This window comes from Melopsittacus undulatus, chromosome 16 (assembly GCF_012275295.1).
Source record: "Melopsittacus undulatus isolate bMelUnd1 chromosome 16, bMelUnd1.mat.Z, whole genome shotgun sequence".
In the NCBI taxonomy this organism is placed as follows: domain Eukaryota; kingdom Metazoa; phylum Chordata; class Aves; order Psittaciformes; family Psittaculidae; genus Melopsittacus; species Melopsittacus undulatus.
Genome location: NC_047542.1, coordinates 1,397,313 through 1,416,557, shown reverse-complemented (window position 1 = coordinate 1,416,557; position 19,245 = coordinate 1,397,313). Strand labels below are relative to the sequence as shown.

Here is a 19,245-nt window from a genome sequence, read left to right as displayed (position 1 = left end):
GGTGCAGCTGGTTCTAGGCTTGTGCACCGAGCAATGCGTCAGCTCTGCTTATCTAATTGTGTCTGCTGGGAGCCACAACAATGAGGGAGAGCAGAGAGGTCTGACTGTGCCTGACAGCATCCCATCAGTGAGGCTTCAGCCTGCCTCTCATGTTCCAGCAAATTACAATAGCCAAAGCGTTCTGACAGCTTGACACAATGAGGTCAGGTCACAGTAATAGGGATTGAATCCTGGATGTTTTCAAAGGGCCCACAGTAAGCCAGTCTTAGCACATTAATTGGTTAATGGCACCAAGTAATCCAGCATGTAGGTGGGAGGGTTTTCTTTAGCCACCCTGAAGGTATCCAAACGTCAGGCTCTATTAAAAAGCCACCGTGAGGCATGGCATCCCTGCAGAGCATTGCATCCCTGGCATGCAGCCTGGAAGGCTCCAGGAAGACCTGAGAGCAGCTCCAGTGCCTAAAGGGGCTACAAGAAACCTGGAGAGGGGCTTGGGACAAGGGCCTGTAGGGACAGGCCAAGGGGAATGGCTTTAGCCTGCCCAAGGGGAGACTGAGCTGAGCTCTTAGGCAGAAGCTGTTCCCTGGGAGGATGCTGAGGCGCTGGCACAGGGTGCCCAGAGAAGCTGTGGCTGCCCCATCCCTGGCAGTGTTCAAGGCCAGGTTGGACACAGGGGCTTGGAGCAGCTGCTCCAGTGGAAGGGGTCCCTGCCTGTGACAGGGGTTGGAGCTGGAGGAGCTTTGAGGTCCCTTCGACCCAAACCAGACTCCATGATCCCGCTCACCTGGTGGAAGATGCAGGCTCTGTTGTTTGCCGCTGGATCCGCGTGCGCCGCATGATGTGGTCCTTCATGGACATCTGGACCTCTGCAGGGATGTCTGGTGATGTGTGGCTGATCTTCACTGCTGCCTCCAGGAAACTGATGGCACCCGTGTCCTTGAGCTTGTCTGCCATGCTCTCCTTAGGGCAGCCTGCCTCGCTCTGCAGGACGGCCAGGTTAGAGGATATGGCCTTGTTCCTCCAGGGAACCCAGCACAGCTTCCAAAAGAGAAACAGGAAAGCTGCCACTAGGGCCAGTCCACACACAATCACTATCACTGCAAGGAGGCTGACGGAGAGCTCTGCAGGGGGAGAGAAGGCAACAGCGACAGGGAGAGGGGTGGAACAGGGAAGGAGAAGAGAAAAGAAAAGAAAGATGGTGACAAAGCCGTAAGTAAAGGAAGAAATGTTCCAAACTGACTTAAATCGTGACTAGCAGTGAGGTCTTCACAGGTTCTGCAGCAGGAGTCAAACCCAAGTGAGCATCCCCTGCAGATCAGGACCACTTCCTGCTCCAGACACAGCCTGGAAGAAACACGTGTCTCCAGATGGCAGAGCTGTGAAGTTTTACACCGGGGTGCTTACGCTAGCCATAAAACATCAGCCTTAGTTTGTTTTCTGCCATTGGCAAACTGCTGAGCCTGATATTGAGAGGAACTGCAGAACTGGGTGACGGAAACAAGCAGAAACTGCTTTTTTGCTTCATAGCACAGGTGTGCAGACACTGTATTAAAGCATCCCTCTGCCATGATCCTGGAAGCAGATTGCTGTTAAACTGTCAGTGCTCACATCTTGTCCAGATGTGCCCATGGGGAATAAAAAGTAAATACCAATAAAGAAGAAACAAATCACAAGCTGCTGATGCAGTGGAAGCAAACATAGAAGGAGGCTGTACAGAAAGTACCACACATTATTCCTTATTCTGAAGAGCATAGGAGCTGCGTCTGTGCTCTGATGCTCTGAGTCACTTTTGCCTCACACTCTGCATTTCAGCGTTTCGGTCTTTTTCTGGAGAGGAAAGAGCTTCCACAGCTATCAGCACCAGGAAAAGATGAAGCTATATTGTGTATACATATATATATATATATATACACATGATACAGGCAGTGAAATGATTCACAGTGTTTCAAAAAGAGAAAATAGTGGCTATTTTTAGTTCCTTTCTTACAGGGCATTAATTCCCAGATTGCCATCAAAACCAAGAGCCAGCCAGAAGTTCCTGCAGCTTTCCCTCTCCCTCACCAGCCTCCTCTACAGGTCAGACTGCAATATGTGTTTGCTGCTGTAGCTCCAGGGTGGGAGCATGCATCACTCCTGGGGTGAATAAACAGGTCACATCTTATTCAATAATAGATAGGATTGTACAGGTCAGGAGCTGAGCTTCCCTCGAGATTTGGCTAAATGTGGTCCCACTAAAGCAGAGAGGGCAGAGGTGCCATTTTCCTATCCTTTAGGTCCTGGAATTGTGCCCAGGAGAGTCAGCGTCAAAGGGTTTCATCAGAAAACTGAGGAGCTCAGTGTAGACACGTCTGTTATCACAAAGGGAATCATTGCAGTGCAGAACCCATCACTGCTGGGAGCTGCTCCCTGACTGAAAAGTTCCTGTTAAGACACATCTGTGCATCCCCAGCAGCTCTGCTGCCGCCCCAGGCTCATGAATGGGGAACATCAGAACCCCTCCGTTAGCACCTCTGAAAACCTGTTGCCAGCTCGAGAACCATCTCCATTCCTGTCACTTCTTGTGTTCGTAATGCATTTGACAGGATTCACAGCTTCTTTCCTGCATGACCTCCTCCTCCTGCCTCTGACAGCTCACATGAAGCACACGCTGAAGGGAGCAGGGGTTTACAGGCTTTTTTTAAGCATCTGCCTGGGAAGAGCATTGGTTTGTCTGAAGATGACACAGAATTTGCCAAGACCTTTTCATGACTTATTAAACTGAAACATGACTTGGACAGAGTTGACCTTAATTGATGTAATGAGCTTTCTGGTATGAAGTTACTGCTATGAAAATGCCTCTATGCAAAATGTTCTGTTTTAAATGTCCCTTCACTTGCAAGACACTGGAAACCCAAACTAATTCCTCACCTAACAGAAAATGCCCCAGGGCCAGAGGTTGCTTGGGTATTTCTGGCATGGATGGACATAAGACTTGTTCTCCAAAGACCCAACAGACTAAAAGGAAACCTCAGCCAGGGGAAAGTTTAGCTCCTCTGTTGCTGTTATCCCACCCTGTGCAGCATTTGGAGCCAAGGTTTCCTGAACAGAGGGTAAAGAGGGGTGAGGGATGAGCCATTCTATGGTTCTATGGTTCTGTGTCTGCATCCAGCAGTAAGAAGGGCTTTGTCTAACATGGAACGCCACAGGAACAGTTCAGCCTCTGCTTTTTCCCAGAGCATCTTCGCTGTTATCGTCCTGAGGAACGTCCTGTCTGAGGAAAAATGCAAGAAATACATTTCTGTTCTGTTCTCCTTTAAAATAATACCAGAGAGTTATTTGTCACTTTGTTATCAGGTAAGTGGGCCACAGAAGTACAGAGCAGCTTCAGCCGTTCCTCACCCTTGTCTTATCTCACTTGCTGCTGGTGCCTCATCCAAGCCCTTGAAAGAAATTGCCATGTTGGAAAATAGATTTTGTTACAACTTGTAATTGAAAAGATAAAGCTTAAAGAAGGAGGCGGCAAATACAAATCAACATGGTTATTTTCCAGTCCTGCTCCCCCCTGGGACCAAGAGATGCTTCCCAGAGGAACCCTCAGCTGGAAACTGCTTTTAGCTACAGAGCAGCAATGACGAAGCTCTCGCATGACTAACAAGGAGGGAGGGAAGAACAAGCAACAGGAAGGACATGGATGTGGATGTGAACATTAACCTGCATGAGCTGATATACTTAGGATAAGTCACCGAGCTGTTATTTACCCAATGAAGCAGAGACAGTGCCCTCAGGGATGGTCTGCCTCACTTATGAAGGGCTTTTTGAGGCAGAGGTTTACCATGGTACGTAAAGCAAAAGTGCAATAGTGAATCTGTGACCCCTACATCTCTGTGTGCACCCAAACCCCTCAGAGAACAGAGACACTGCCCCTACATCCCACAGCAGTGCCCCAGAAGTGACCATCGACAGTCACCACCAGCAGTCCTTGTCCTTCACTGCAAAGCATTCACCAAAAGCATTTCCACACCAGGGGAAGGAGGGCAAGGCTCCCCTCAGCCAGGAATGAGCTTTTGATGAGTTGTGCCACAGATTCTCCACCAGAGCAACTGATGGAGAGAGAAACAAATGGAGCTTTCTACCACTTTCCCCCAGGACAAACATGAGCACATCCACAGGAAGGGCCATGGATCATGGTCTTTGCTCTGCTTTCTGTTAGAGAGCAGGAGAAAGCCATACCTGAGAGGCTAATGGTAAATGATAATTTATCACCACTTACGCAGTAGGAGTTCAACACCAAAATTGAGTCAATGGAGACGCTGAGCTCCCACCCCTGCAGCCTGGCATAAGGCAAAATAATGAATCAACGTCTTCAGAGACAGCATAAACAGCTTTGACTCGTTACAGAAACAACAGTGCCCTTTGGGTTTCCTGCAGCAGGAGCAGCTCTGTTTGCATGGAGCAGTTACGCAGAAGGGAGCAGGGCTGAGGGCAGTGGGAAGCTGCCCAGGTGATGCTCAGAAGATGCTTGGCCCAGGACTGTCCCTCTCTGGCAGAGAGCAGCAGGGCAGCACCCTGCTCCCAGAGCCATCAGGAGCAGTGACGAGACCAGCATGAGGACGGGGACATTCAGGGACACTCCAGGTCAGTGCCAAGGGACACAAGCTGAGAGACCAGATCATATTCAAACATTTAAATACAAACAAGTGTCACGACTGTGGGTATTTGACAGAGGACTCCAGCAGTGAAATGCTCTTTGATGGAAGAATCTCACTGCAGAAAAGACCCGAAGCCAACAGCAAGCAATGGGGATGCCAAGAGCACAAAGGAGAAGGTCTGTTACCTCTCAACTTGACCAGCAAACAATCTTCTTTCTCTTCTGTCTTCTTGTGTGTTTTTACTGGGTTTGTAACATCTCAAAAGCTGGTTATTGGGTCTTACCAAAACCCCCTCACAGGATGGCTCAAAGCTATAAAACTCCTGAGAAGACCACTACTTCCTACTGCCTTTCAGGTAAGAGATGAGATGGAACCGGGCAGGACAAAGGGGCAGTGGAGCAATTGAAAACTGTAAAGCTTAAAGAAATATAGGCAAGGGGGATCATTTCTTGGCTAGTTCATCCCCCCATGCACTCGGAGAGCAGCTCCGTATTGCAGCCATCCCTTGTTTCATCTTGGATGGGAGCTAATGAAGACAACATGGTGGAAATACCTTTCAACTTTATGTCCCTGCTGACTTCCTCATACCCAAACTGAGATACCAAAGGGGATAATTAGCAAAGGGCAAACACAAAATGATTACTAATATGACAAAGCCATGATTACAGCAGTTGTTAGCTGCAAGACAATACCCGTCTAATTATGGCAACACTGACTTTTATGACTGTGAAGTAGCTAGAGCTCCCATTGAAGAGATTCATGTGTAAGTCAGAGTTTAATGCGAGCAGTTATATTTAATATCCTGAAGAGGTAATTTAGCTTTCTTTCCACCCACTCCCTATAGAGAAAACAAAACATGTTTGATGGCTCCCGCAGTGCTCCAGCACCTATTAGTCATTGCAGCGACCTGCTGGATTTAAACAAAGTTTGAATGCCATGAGTGCAAGTTCCAGGGGGCTGGAGAGGTTGGATGCTATAAGCAGAGGCTCGTGCAGGAGGAGCTGAGCCGCAGCAGACACCAGGCCTTGCTCTGAGTCTCCCCAGACCCCCCCGTGTGCTGGGCTGCACCCCTAAAGCTGAGCAGCAGCTCGGGGGATTCTGCCCCTCTGCTGTGCTCTGGGGAGAATGTTGCTCTATTTCTGTAGGGCTTTGCAGGGATCATGCATTCAAATGATGGATTACTGTAAGAGTCATTGCTGGAGGACAAGATGGGCAGCTCTGGGGCTACCGAAGACCATGTGAGACACCCACTAACTCTGATCTAATTTTCTCCCAGCTGAGGAACATCAGCAATGTAAGCCTGATGAGCTGATGGCTGCAAATTGGCCATGAAAAACCGTGGTGGGTCTTGGATGCCTGAGGCAGGGGCAGAGGCAAGCACAGAACAACACCAGGGGAAAGAAGAGGTTTCCATTAAACCCTGGCTAGAGACATGTTTATTTAGCAGCTTCATTCAGCGCTGAAGCTTTCCAGAGCAAGGAGCAGGGACCAGATGGAGCAGAAACCGAATGCTAAACCAATGCAGCAGCACTAAAACATGAACCACAGCAAAGCAAGGGAACTACCCCTTTGGGAACACAGCTTGGAACGAGCCCTGCAAGGCACTGTGGAGCAGCAGCAAACACAGCAATTCTGAGCAGGAAATCTGCTGCCTGATCCATCGTGAAGGGCTGCACTGGATGAGAGGTGAGCTGCAGTGCAGCAGCATGCAGCATTCAGCCACCTCCTCCTCTCCCAAGCATGCCACAGCCATGGGAATGGTGACAGAGCTAATCATAGAATAGACTCAGAACAGCTTGGGTTGGAAAGGACCTAAAGATCATCCAGTTCCACCCCCTGCCATGGGCAAAGATGCCTCACACCAGACCATGTCACCTGGGGCTCTGTCCAGTCTGGCCTTGAGCACTGCCAGGGATGGGGCAGCCACAGCTTCTCTGGGCACCCTGTGCCAGCGCCTCAGCACCCTCACAGGGAAGAACTCCCTCAGATCTAACCTGAACTTCCCCTGTTTCAGTTTGAACCCATCACCCCTTGTCCTGTCACTACAGCCCCTGATGCATCCACTGACACCCTGCTCAGGCCAACAGGAGCCTGGGCTGTTTGTCAGGGAGACAGAGACTATCACCTGGCCAAGGACAGTGCCGCATCCTCAGGGTGCCAAGGACGGTGCCGCATCCTCAGGGTACATGGGAAAGGAAAATGAAGTCACAGAAATACTTGGTAGCCCCAGAAACAAATCAGGGCGGGTTTATATCTTGTAATGTAAATGAAACCCCACTGATTGTTCCTCTCCACTGTCCAGTGCAGGACAATGGTGTGAAATAGAGACCTGAGAGACTCCTGCACTGTGTGAACCCTCACACAACCCTGGGACACTTCACAGTATCTATGTGGAGGCAAGCAGTGTTTCCAGCTGCTTTTTGCTGTGGGGCATGCCCAGATCTTGTTTCGTTGCTCTTTCAGTAATCCCACAGAAGCCGGGACAATGATGGTGAATGGAAACCAATGTGAAAGCAGGAAGAGTCTGCACAGATTGCTTTACACTTTCACACTTGCTTCATCATATGGAGCTCAATGGCAAACTCCCCTTTCACACCAGCAAGGGGGTGGGAATCTTCATGAGATGAATGATGCAGATGTCCTGAGAGGAGACATTCAGAGCCTCCAAAAGATCCCTTTGGAATCTCTGCAAACTCAGCCTTCCCCCTGCACAAAGCTAAAAGGAGATTTATCCCATTCCCACGCTTCCGCCATCCTTGGACACTGAGTCTTGTACTATCAGCTCCCACCAGCTTCCTCCTGCCAGCGTGGGCTCTACAGGAACCCAGACAGAGCCTCCTCATCTCCTGTGCACAGCCGGCTATGCGATGGGTGATAGGCACAGAGAGACAGGGATGCTCAGACTGGCTTTTGCCTAAGTTTCAGTTAGAATAAAACTTCTTAAACATCAATTTGCTGCTAGCATGGGGTTCCTGCCATGCAGGAGCTCATTGGAATGCAAACTATAAGCTTCAAAGGAAAGGATGAATCAGAAGCTATTTTGAGAGTAATTATATAAGATGATAAAATTCAAACCATCTCATTATTACACATTAAGGATGAAGACAACCCGCTTCATGAGGACACCTTGCAGGGATCCTCCTGTGTCTCAAGCAACTGTGAGCTATGGACTAAGCGCAAGCAGCAGCCTCACAACTTCCATCCAGACAAAACTTCCGCATAAGCAATGCCAGGGCTTTCTTCACTATTCACTGTAATTCTTTAGGGAATGTGATTCTTACACCTGGAAGAACAAATAGAACATAAGACATGGAAAACTTCATGGGAAGTTTTGTTCCTTTAACAGTTTGCCAGTTGCTGTCCTGGAATCCCTGTGCAAAGTTATAAATCTCCAGTTCAAGCTATAAATAAGGAGAAAACAGTGAAACAATAAATTCACATGGAATAAGGTAACTATTGCAGCAACACCATCCAGAGCCACAAGGAGCAGCCTGGGCATGGGGGCAGCGGCAAACCTCAGTTTCCCCATGGTGTGATGGAGACCGTGGCAGCTCATCCCTGTGAGAGGCCGGGGCTGTGGGACAGGCCCCTGACCGTGCCCTGCCTGCAGGGAGAGCAGAGAGCGGGTTTCAGTCCTGCTTACAGAGCCAGGCTGCAGCTGAAGCTCCTGCTGTGCCTTGGCTCGGGGGAAGCAGGCGCAGGCGGGAGGGCTGCGAGCTGCCGAGGGGAGGGCACCGTCCTTGCTGCCCCCCAGCCCCTCGGCAGGACCCTCCCACCGATGGGCTGAGAGAACTGATGAGACAAATACATTAAACAGGGACGGGGGGGGGGGGGGGAATCGATGCTATCATCCCCTTTGCTGCCCGGCGGCTTCAGTCAGGGAACAGACGGCAAATGCCCTCGGATGCACAGAGGGAGATGCTCCAGTTCCGCTGAGGTTAAAAAAGCAGAAGAAAAGCTGAACAGAGTAATTCAGAGGGAAACACTGGAGGTGATTTTCAAGTGCAGAGCCAGCAATGAGGTACTTGACACAGAGGTACTTATAGATAGATCATTGAAAAAGAAAAACTAAATACATACATATGAAAATGTGCAATACACCAAACAAAGGAATGCAATGGAAGAGGAAACCTCTGGAGCCTGAACTACTTGTGCTTTACTCACTGAAACAGAATGGAGAAAGAGTTAGTTGCAAAAAAGCCCCAAAATCAAAGGATCATGAAGAGCTGACAAGCAAAAGACATCTGTGTACTTGCTACATGCGGAAGTCTCTACCACGTCAGGCTCTGGACAGCCAAAACACAATAACATGAGACCTCAGAGAAATCTCTGTTAAGCAGTAATAGCAAATAGGAGTGAGGATCAGACACCCCTGTGCTGACATCCTCTTCCTTGTCTATGTATTTAGAGACAGACAAACAAGTTCTGTCCAGCCACAGAACTTTATGGATTTAAAGCCATCTTGTATAGAGGAAAGAAAACCAGACTTTAGAGTTTAGAAAGACTGCCTGTTCCTTTCCTTAGTCACCTTCCTCCGGACTGAAGGTGATGGGTGGCTCAGTGAAAGCTCACATAAGCCAAATGTCTTTAAAGCCCAGATGAAATCATGGCTGGCAAGGATTAGAATCAGAAAAGAAATCTCAAATCTGGGTGGGAAGATCCAGCCAAAAGATATTAAACCACCAAGGTCAGTGCTGGAGACAGGTTTAACATGCCACCTACCGCCCTGGCTGGGGGGCTGTTAGGATAACGCCAGGCCCTGGTCACACTCACTGTGCAGAGCAAGTCACTGTAACATCTGGAAGAGCTCTCTTGCACAGCTGGCAGAGCCCTGGCTCAGCCTGGGACTTGGGGCATAAGTTCTCTTCTTCCACCATCGCCTTGCTCACAAGTGGCTGTGGGCTTCATACACAACACTGGGAGATCCTTACCGATATCCCCAGAAAATAACACACCTTACACTGGCCATGCCCCAGCAGAAGAGCTGCAATGGAGGAGTCTGATCGAGGGCTTCTGAAGACCAAACATGTTGGTATTCAGCGCTTATCAACCCTCCAGGCTTCATCAAAGGCACATTTTGTTACCTAAACTCTTGCAAGCAGAAGGGAACTCAGACCTGTCAGCAATGCAGCATTTCTGTTATCAAAAGTGACAAAAAGCAAAGAAAAATACAATGTTCCAAACCAGGGAAATATTCCAAAGGGATTTGGGGCGCTTTTTGTCTTAATCGGCTGCTCTCTAGAGTGTTATAAAATAGATAGTGAGAACTGTCATTGCTTTGTGCCTAACTGATGGCAATCTAATGAACTATTACAAGCCACACTGCGTACAATTACACTACATAGCTGTGTGCTAATCCCATGACAGTTTAGCACATATGCTGGAGCAACATCTGTAAACGACTCGGCAGCCTTGAACACACACTTCATCCCTGGGCTGAGGCTGAGCTGAGCATCATCTTCCTGCCACAATGTGACAACAAACACACAGGAGCTGAGCCGAGCATTGAGGATGTGCCATGGAATCCTGCATGCTGACGCTGAACAGAGCTGGGCAGAGAGCGGAGCACCAGGACACATCTGGGAAGCAGGAATACAGCAATGGCTCACTATGCGATGCAAACAAAACAAGCCAAAGCTTTCGGCTGTGACTCTGCTTCCATTACATGGCCACAGAGCCTGGAACTTAACATTTCCCTTCAAAACCCCACTCAAAGCTGTGACTGCTGAGAGGTCCCAGGGCCTGGGGGCAGCATCACTTCAGTGATGGCTGCACCAGAGTGGCCACGATCTGCCCTTCACCTCCCACAGCGAGGTTCAGATGTGGGGAGATGCTTCACTGCACCTCTCTCCTTGACTCCATTGTGGTGCCAGAACCCCCTCAGAGGAGGTTGCCCTGAAGAGATCTCCGGATAAATAAAGCCTGGCTGGGAGCAGGGTGAGGGTCTCTGCCCATCCCTGCCTGCAGCCCTGGAGGGTGACCCTGCCGCAGCCCCTGACCCTCATCCCCGCACAGGCACTGGGTGGCCTCTGGCCCTGTGAGCCTGGAACAGCTCAGCCTGGGGAGGGCAGAAGGCCCCGGGCATGGACAAGGTGGCCAAGGAAGCTTCCCAGAGGGTTTCCTTTGGCTGAGTGACCCCCGCCACGGACACGAAGCCTCTCCAGTGCAAGGGTGCTCCTCAGCTATAGCAAACAGTGCTGGAGGAGCCCCATTGTCCTGCAGGAGATCCAAACCGAGAGAGAATTCAGCCAGAACTGCCTCAGCTCCAGATGCTGCAAGGACTGGGTGATGCCCAGTCCCTGTCCTCAGGAGCACAGGTTGGAAATTAAAGCCGTCTAGAGCCGGTATGACCATGCAAGCCCATGTCATGCCCTCTTCCTCTCCATCACTTGCCATGCTGAGAATACCTGGCACATAGGAGACGGACTGCTCTGCATGGCAAAGCAGCACTGGCATGTTTGAAGCAGGATACAGAGCAGCTGGGAAGGATCCTCAGCCCCCAACCTGCCTGGTTCCGGCTGCTTGGTACAGAGACCCGGCACCGAAATGCGGCAGTTGTTACGGAAAGAGCATTTCTTTGTTCAAGCTCTGCTGAATGATCGGGGAACTTCCTCCCTGAATGGCTCTGCTCCTGTCATTAGCTCCTGCTGCTGCTTCCATTAGCTTGTAACAAAGAGAGATCTTTAACCCCTGAAATGTATCACACAGCAGCCGCGATTCAGTAGATTACGAGATCCTTTCTCCCTTTCCCGATGACTCCTTTCACTCTGCACCACGCAGCTCAGCATCCTTGTAGCATGAACCAGATTCAGAACTGAGCTCAAATAACTCTGAGTAAATGCTCACAGATGTCCAAGGGATGAAGGACTGCATCCGGAAAGAAGGTATTTAAGGAGGTGCTTTCTGTGCTCACCTAACACTGTTCTTACATGGGCACATGCATTTCTTTGTAGCAGTTACAAACATGCATAGAAAATCAGAGTAATACTTACATTACCAAAGACAGTGTTGTGTTAGTATTAACACCCCATGGAACCAAATAGTCTAGGACTGTATGGCTTAATGATGATTCTGAAAGGGCTTGCATGAACTGAGCTTCTGGCATCCTGCCTTTAGTCTTTGCTGCACAGTTTGCTGTGATGTTGTCAAACACTAACCTGCTACAGCATAACAAACTGAACTAAACATAAAGGTAGCCTTAATCAGCATCTGCAGGGTCCCTGTGCACTGATTCACCTGCAGGATAACTTTCTTGTTTTCCCACTGACATGGAAAACGCACAGTTAATGTACAATGACTCCAAAGATCCCTTCTCTGTCCCTCCAGGATGCCATTTTGCAGTGTATAAGTATAATTAAAACCAATGCACGGCAGAGGGACAAATCACATCTCTCACAAACAACTACCAGCATGTCTGTTGTGTTAGCCAGTCCACTGGGTTGAAACAATAAGGGCTGTTGCAGACAAGCTTCCTGCTTTCGCAATATACAGAGAGGAAGGAAAAAGATATATTATCATCTTTGACACAGAAATAACAAACATTAAAGCTAGAAAAAGCTGCCTAACCCACGAGAGATGGAAACCTGGGGTCCTAAAGCATGAATATGCAACTGTACTGAGAAACAGAGTGAAGAAGAACCGGGAAGACAAACGAGAATAGCTGAAACTCCAGTTAAATGAATACATGTATCAGACACGAGACCCAGTTCTAGTTCTGCTTTCCCCTCTGAGCAATGACTGCACACATGTGGGGCTGTGCGACTGTCAGTGAATGCCTGGTATGTGCAGCAGGCTGTGCACATTGCGCTGCTCGCACTTCAGCAAGCAAAGATGTCAGGCAACAAACACCTGCAAACGCGAAATAACAGCTCCTTAGAGTCATGCCACAAAATAAGGGGGAGATCAGAGCCGGGCTATGCCCTGGGTTGAACCAGCTCCAAGCACATGCTGCCTTTCGATGAAACACAGGGAGAATACTAAAAGCAGAAGGAAATGTTTCACCGGCAAAGCCCGAAACTGCTGAAGCCAAATGTTTGTGAAGGAAAAGAGGCTCCAAATGAGAAAAACGAGCAAAAAAATGAACAAAGTAACTCCAGAAATGTGCACTTACCCCCGAGGTGTCTGCTCCTCAGCTCCGTCCCTGGTCACTGTCCTCAGCCTGCTCACATCCTCAATTAACACCAGCAGCAATCTGGCTGCCTGTTTCTATGGAGTTGTAGATGCTGATCCCTGACTATGCATGAGGCTACTGCAGCTGCAATGGAACAGGCTTTGAGGTCCACAAAAACCCCTCCAAACATCATTAGCCTCCCTGTACTACTTCAGGAATGAATCAACCAACAGCAATGAGGCAGATGCAAACCTGTATCTATGTAGAGAGCTCCTTACATTGCTCCTAAACACACACAGCTCCAGAGGTGCATTTCATTTACCAGGACCATCACAGTGCATAGCCAGAGGCAGCTGTAGAGTCACAGATCCACACACAATACATAAGCAGAGACACATGTTCACAGGCAGCCTATAAAATCCATTTTCCCTACATTTACATTGCTGGTTTTAACCTTTATTAATACAGTTTTGCAAACCTTTCTCTGGAAGCAAGGTTTGAACCTGACACCTTCAGGATCAGAGCCCAGACCCACTCTACTTGAGCTAAAGAGCAAATCTGCCTCTCACAGCTCTGGCTGGCTCTTTCCTGCTGCTGGACCAGACCCTTGCAGAGAAAGGCGAGATCCATTTTGCAAGTGCATCACTCCATGATAAGGAGCATTTCTGCCCCAAGGTGCACTTCCAATGGAAACACGAGTTTCACTGATAAACAGTAGCTTTGCCCAAGTGGCTTTAAACATGGTTACTGTTGTATTAGCTTAAAATATACTTGATTCAGCAAAGTGTGTCCTTACAGGTGGGTAAGAAAATTCAGGATTTGCCCATATTTCATGGGTAGTGACTGCAGGCATCCCGTATCAGTGAATGGGATGTCACCAGTTTCCCATTAGTCAAACTGTCCTATCCAGGGGTGAGGTTTTCCCCAAGGAAACTGCTCCATGAGCAATTCCATCCTAGCAAAGGGCTCTTTCCGCATCAACATTCCTCCAATGACTAAAGCCTTCTCTTGCAGCACAGATTCACCCCTCTTTCAGCCTGCAGCAAGAGCACTCACATACATGTGGGTTTAACATTTAGCAGCGTTTCCGGAGCGCCGGCAGGGCTCAGCGCAGTACGAGATGTACTCCCTGCATCAGGGAGTTTAAAAAGAACAGTTCACACAAAGGGCAAAACACTGAATGTGCTTGGAATTATGGCAAGATCCAAGCTGACACAGTGTGGTTGGAAACAGGCACCAGTGTAAGATCTCTTCTGCTTTTGCTGTCCTTTTTCTTGCTCTCTCTTCAGTTTTGTTTTCGAGCGCTAGAGCATCTCACTGGAGTGAAGCAGTGCATGAGGAAGGCTCTGAGGAGGGTACACAAACTGTGCTAAGACCAACAGGGATTGCTGTGCACACAGTCCTATGCTGGGTAAAGACTGCAACACCACTGCACAGCATCCATTGTATCCTGTACTTACGCTACGGGGCAGTGAAGCTTTTAACACACAGATACAGTGAGGCAAGAAACCTCAATTTATGTTATAAAGTCACAGCATGGTAGAAACCAAAACCAGGGGGCTGCTCCTGGATGTGCTCTGATCCTGGTGTAAATTCCTTCCAGTGCTGATGCAGCGTCCTTTAAATGAGCAAGCATCACAAGCCACAGGCTCCAGTCACACTCCATCAGCTCTGCATGTTCATTTCAGAATGATCACTTAGTGTTTAAATCTCTCTGTGGAATCGAGTTCCCATCTCTGTACCATTCCCTGCTTGGCACAACCTACTAGGACTGGCTGGAAGCCTCTGTCCACAGCCATATCCACAGGGAGCAGGACCTGGTTCAGGCCAGCACTGGAATGAGTCAGTAACACGGGTCAGACCAAACCGAGTGACAACGTGAGCGTGCAGAGAAGGACACAGAGCACTTCGTGATGGTGAGAGCTGCAGCTGGTACCCGGTGATGCTGGAGGATGGAGCTGAGCTGCTTGCAGCAAGGACCCTGGGCAGGAGCAGTCAGGGGAGAGCTTGTATCGAGCCCTGGGGAGCAGCATTTGGCTCCCTGTTTTCCAAAGACCCTGGAGCCTGCTGGTCTCCTGCAAGCAGCTCTGCTCACATGGGCAGAGGGATGGGGTGACAGGGGGTGGCTGTGCCTGGTGCAGTAATGCCGTGGGAGCCTGCCCTGGGCTCCCCTCCATTGGCAGCCAAGTACTTTGCAGTTCACTTGGGCTTGTCCACAGATCCTCCCAGCTCTATCCTAGAGCACTCACTGCACCTCCAGGGCAGAGAAGGGATGTATCCATTTATTTAAGGCACACCTCTGCAGTGGTAAACGCTGTCCCTATGTTACAGGCACTTTCACTGCCTACAGCTTATTCCTATATACTAAGTCACACTCAGAGCATCGCTGCACAATGGCTGAGGACTGGCAGGGAAGAGAGCTATCAGATGGAGGGAGCTACGGGGGAGGATTTCAGATAGGCACAACAAAAGGATGCTGCATATTGCTCGATCTCAGGGCCCACAGCCAAGAGATCAGTTCTATTCCTGGCATCGCCACGGGCCGAACTGCAGGCGAAGCTCGCCCTCGCATCCCCCTGACACATCAAGACCAAAATCTTCCTCATCCCAATACCTGATTGTTCTGACACACTTAACTCCCGGGTTACCCACCAGCAGCAGCCTGCAGTGCTCCTCTGTGGATGTACAGTAATGTATGGCATACTGGAGGAATGCTGCAGCTCCATTTCTTTTCTTGATTTTAAGTAGGAGAATCATCTATTGCATAACCTGAAGTACAGAGTCAAGGAGCAGCCACTTTATACTCAGCAGCACTTTCGCCATTCAGTCCAAGAGGGTTTTAAGAAAAATAATCACTTCATAAAACCAAACTCTGACATATTCTTACTTAAACTACTCAGTAACATCCTTGCAGTCACACTTTTTTCCCACTTTCAGATGCAGTTCAAGGCTAATGATACCTGGGTCTTTTCTTTCCACTCTGCAGCATCCCCAGAACATGTTGCTCTCCATTAATACATGAAACAACAGAAAAAACCAAACTACCTCGGAGGATGTAACAGGAGGCAGGGCCGGGCAGAGGCAGCCCTGGCTCCCAGCTCTGGCAGCACTGGAGTGCTTTCGTCTGCCTGCTCACAGACAACGTGAACTTCACTGGGGTGCTTGACAAGCCAAGCTGAGTCAGCCATTAGCTAACAGCAAGAGGTAACAAACTGAGAGGAGCCCCTGACTTCATGTGATGCTGATGACAAATAGGGCCAACTCTACTCCAGCCTCAGTTGCCAAGACTGTGCTGTCCAGCACGGGTACCAGGACTCGTGCCGGTATCATACCCTGTCTCAAAGCTGTATCACTGCTCATCTCCACACCACCTCTTTCTGAGGAAGGACTTGCTGGATCTGAACTGACTCCACCAACCTATTTGCTTAACACAAGTCTTCAGTGTAAAATGGACAAAGCACAATTGGCAGACAATGAAATAAACATCCAGACACTAATGGGAAAGGTCTCTCAGCACCGTCACTGTGACATTAGTTAACTCTCAATGCAAACAGATTTGTTTCCCTTGCTGAAGCAGTTTTATATCCAGGCATTCAAGAAGTGTTAGTACCCTTCGAGCCCAAGCAGTGTCCTCAGTGCTCTCTAGACATAAAAATGGGCTCCATCATGCAGAGCAGAGACAACAATAATAGCTGATAATGCACCTGGTGCAGGCAGCCAGCCCAGCGTGATTTGCCCAGGGCACTGGGCAAGAGGCTGATGCTTAAACCAAGAACAGACAATGGTTTGAGATGTTAGAGGCAGATGATGATGTAATTAATCACAACCTGAAAGTGAGGTCCTGAGCAGGCTGCAGGATAAATGCAAACCTCTCGTATGAGAGCAGTCAGACCAAGAGCAGAATGGTCAGAACAGGTCCATTTTGGTACCAAAATACAAACTGATAAAGCAATGCAGCGAATTATTTGCAATAAGCAGCTGCACCGGATGCAGTGTAAAAGGGTGGTAGCAGCAGTGGTCAGAGGCCTTCAGGACAAGCAGGGATAAAGCAAAGTCATTGGAAGTTGATGATGAAGTCACAAGCAGAGTGGGATGCATAAGGAGGGTGCTTGTTAGGCAAAACAGTGCTGGAAGCACCACTGCAAGCAGAGAGATGGCAGCAGCCCAGCAAAACCAGAGAGCCCTGGGTGCCCCTCACACCTGGGGTGAGACACAGGCAGAGAGGGGCAGGAGAAACCAAAGCAGGGTGACCCAGAAAGCCTTGGGCAGGGACTGATGGGCTCCTGTGCTGTACCGGGGCTCTGCTGCGGTCCTCTGAAGGAGGGAAGGAAAGCAATGCTGTGCAATCAGGCTGGGTTGGTGGATCCCTACCTACAGAAACCTTCACAGAAGCCCTTGATGCAGATGTTCCAGTGCACAAACTACTTGCAACATATCACCAGGAATGCTAAAAAGTGGGGGCTTTTGGGTTTTGCTTCTCAGCACCGGGTTGTGAGCTCCCTGCCAATGTCCTCTGAAGTGAGAGCAGGAGACAACCCCTCTGGAACCAGCTGGGAGCAGGAGTGTGCAGAACAGTAACTGGTTCACAATAGAGAAATGCTCCTTTGCTCTCAGATCCATCTCTGACATGGTAGCGCGTCTCCCTGGCTCTACAGGCTGATGAGGAGCAACCTCCGGCAGTTCTTAGGGCAAGTCAACCAAACACATGAAAGTACATTAAGATCCTTTACTGGTGAACAAAAATCACTGCAAATCCCTCCTTTTCTCAAACTGGGACAATCAGTTCCTGTCCTCTCAGCTACTTAAATGGGCTTTTTACTACTTCTTGGCTTATGCAGGACAGGATTGTCTGGTTTTTAAACCTAAGGAGCTTTCACAGCAACTTTATTTCATGAACCGCTTCCTCACCAGCACTTCACACTCCTCTGTGCACCATCCCCATTCAGTTACCCCATCAGCCATTCCCACAGGCTCCACTGCTCCTCATCAACAGGTGCAGCAGCACTTGCACCCCAAGCTTCCCATGGAGCACGTGTAAAGGTAAACGGCCCCTTGGGTCTTGCGAACATCCCCCTCCCTTGCAGGGTCCTCCTGCCTCCCTCTGGCTGCCATCACAGCCCAGCTCGAGCACAGGGACCAGGGCACTGTACCTGGCTCGGAGATGATCAGGCTCTGGTCAGAAGGCAGCAGGAGGAATTCCCTGCAAGTGTCCAGGTCCAGGCCAGGCAGGCTTTTCTTCTGGCACAGCTCGGTGACAATGTGGATCGCCTTCTGACAGCGGCTGTCATCCTCGGTGCCGCTCATCTCCCCGCCGCATCCTCTGCGCTCTGCCTCTGCTGTCTAAGAAAGTCAAACTAGGTGAAGAGGGGCTGTTCACTTTGAATCACACACACGGATTCGCACCAGTTCCAGCCTCTGGCATGGCAGCACCCTGAGGGACACCCGGTGCCAGGCAGCGCTCCAGCTCCACCAGCCCTCCTCAGCATCCAGCCCAGGGATGTCTGCTCAGCCTCCACACACCACCGCTCACTGCAGTCCTGCCAGTGCTCCTGATGCCTTATTGCCTCTGAGATCAGATCTGTTTGCTGCCAAGGCGTGTTTCAGGCAGAGAACCTCCTACCACATCCACTTCTGTGCCCTCCGTACTACAATGTTAAAGCTGCAGCCCAGAGAAATCTTGTTTAACCCTTTCATTGCTGCCCCATCTCTGTTCTTCAGGTGCAGTGGCACATCCCAGCCCCAGAGCAGTTTTGCAAGCACAGTGAAAGCGGAACTCTCCCGGCTGAGCACAGCACATCATCAGACAAGAGAGACAAGATGCTCCCACCAACACTGCACAAACTACTTACAACTGCCAAAGGCAACAGAAGAAAAGCAGCAGGTTTCATCGATTTGTTTGTACTGGTCCTAACACAACTACAGGCTACAGATGGCAGCAGAGATTGAGAACATCATTGAATTTCATAATTACACATCTTTCAGTATCATTTTCTGCAGTATTTGTTAATGCCTATTGCAATTGAGCAGACAGGTCATGGCACACGACAGAGCTGTGGATCTGAGCAGGGGATCTGGCTGACAAGCACGGGAGAAGCAGCAATCATGTAACAGGCAATTAAAACCATGTACAGCAGAATGATTCCGTGCAGCTCCTGGAGCAGAGAAGCCAGTACAGATACAATGAGCAGAATGGAGAGCCAGCACCACCACATCTCCCCAGCACAGCAACAGCTTTTGCTCGCTCTTTCTTTCTTTATTTCTTTCCTTTCATTCCTTTCTTTCCTTTCTTTCCTTTCTTTTGCTCAAGCCATCAAAACTGTCAGCAAAAGAGGAATTCCTGGAATACATCAGTCAAGTATCGAGTCTGGAGTTGGAATTTACCTTAAAGAGATTTCAACAGATGAAAAAAAACCCCTGAACCAAAGCCTTAGAAAAAGGTTAATGTCCAATTGAGGGCTTGAAACACAGAAATCAATAATAAAATCCAATTAGTGGGAAAAAAGCTGA

The 19,245-nt window shown here is 49.3% G+C and overlaps 1 protein-coding gene across 1 annotated transcript in view; it reads right to left on the bottom strand.

The window, feature by feature from the left end:
* SYT6 (synaptotagmin 6) overlaps positions 1–18,042 on the bottom strand; it is a 30,888-nt gene extending 12,846 nt beyond the window's left edge. Inside the window, exons 1-2 of the mRNA XM_005140859.2 lie at positions 17,889–18,042; positions 785–1,121 (exon numbers count right to left, since the gene is read on the bottom strand). Coding sequence (XP_005140916.1) covers positions 785–1,121; positions 17,889–18,042 — 491 coding nt within the window. The remainder of the gene's footprint in view (positions 1–784; positions 1,122–17,888) is intronic.
* Between the last annotated feature and the right edge of the window lie 1,203 nt (positions 18,043–19,245).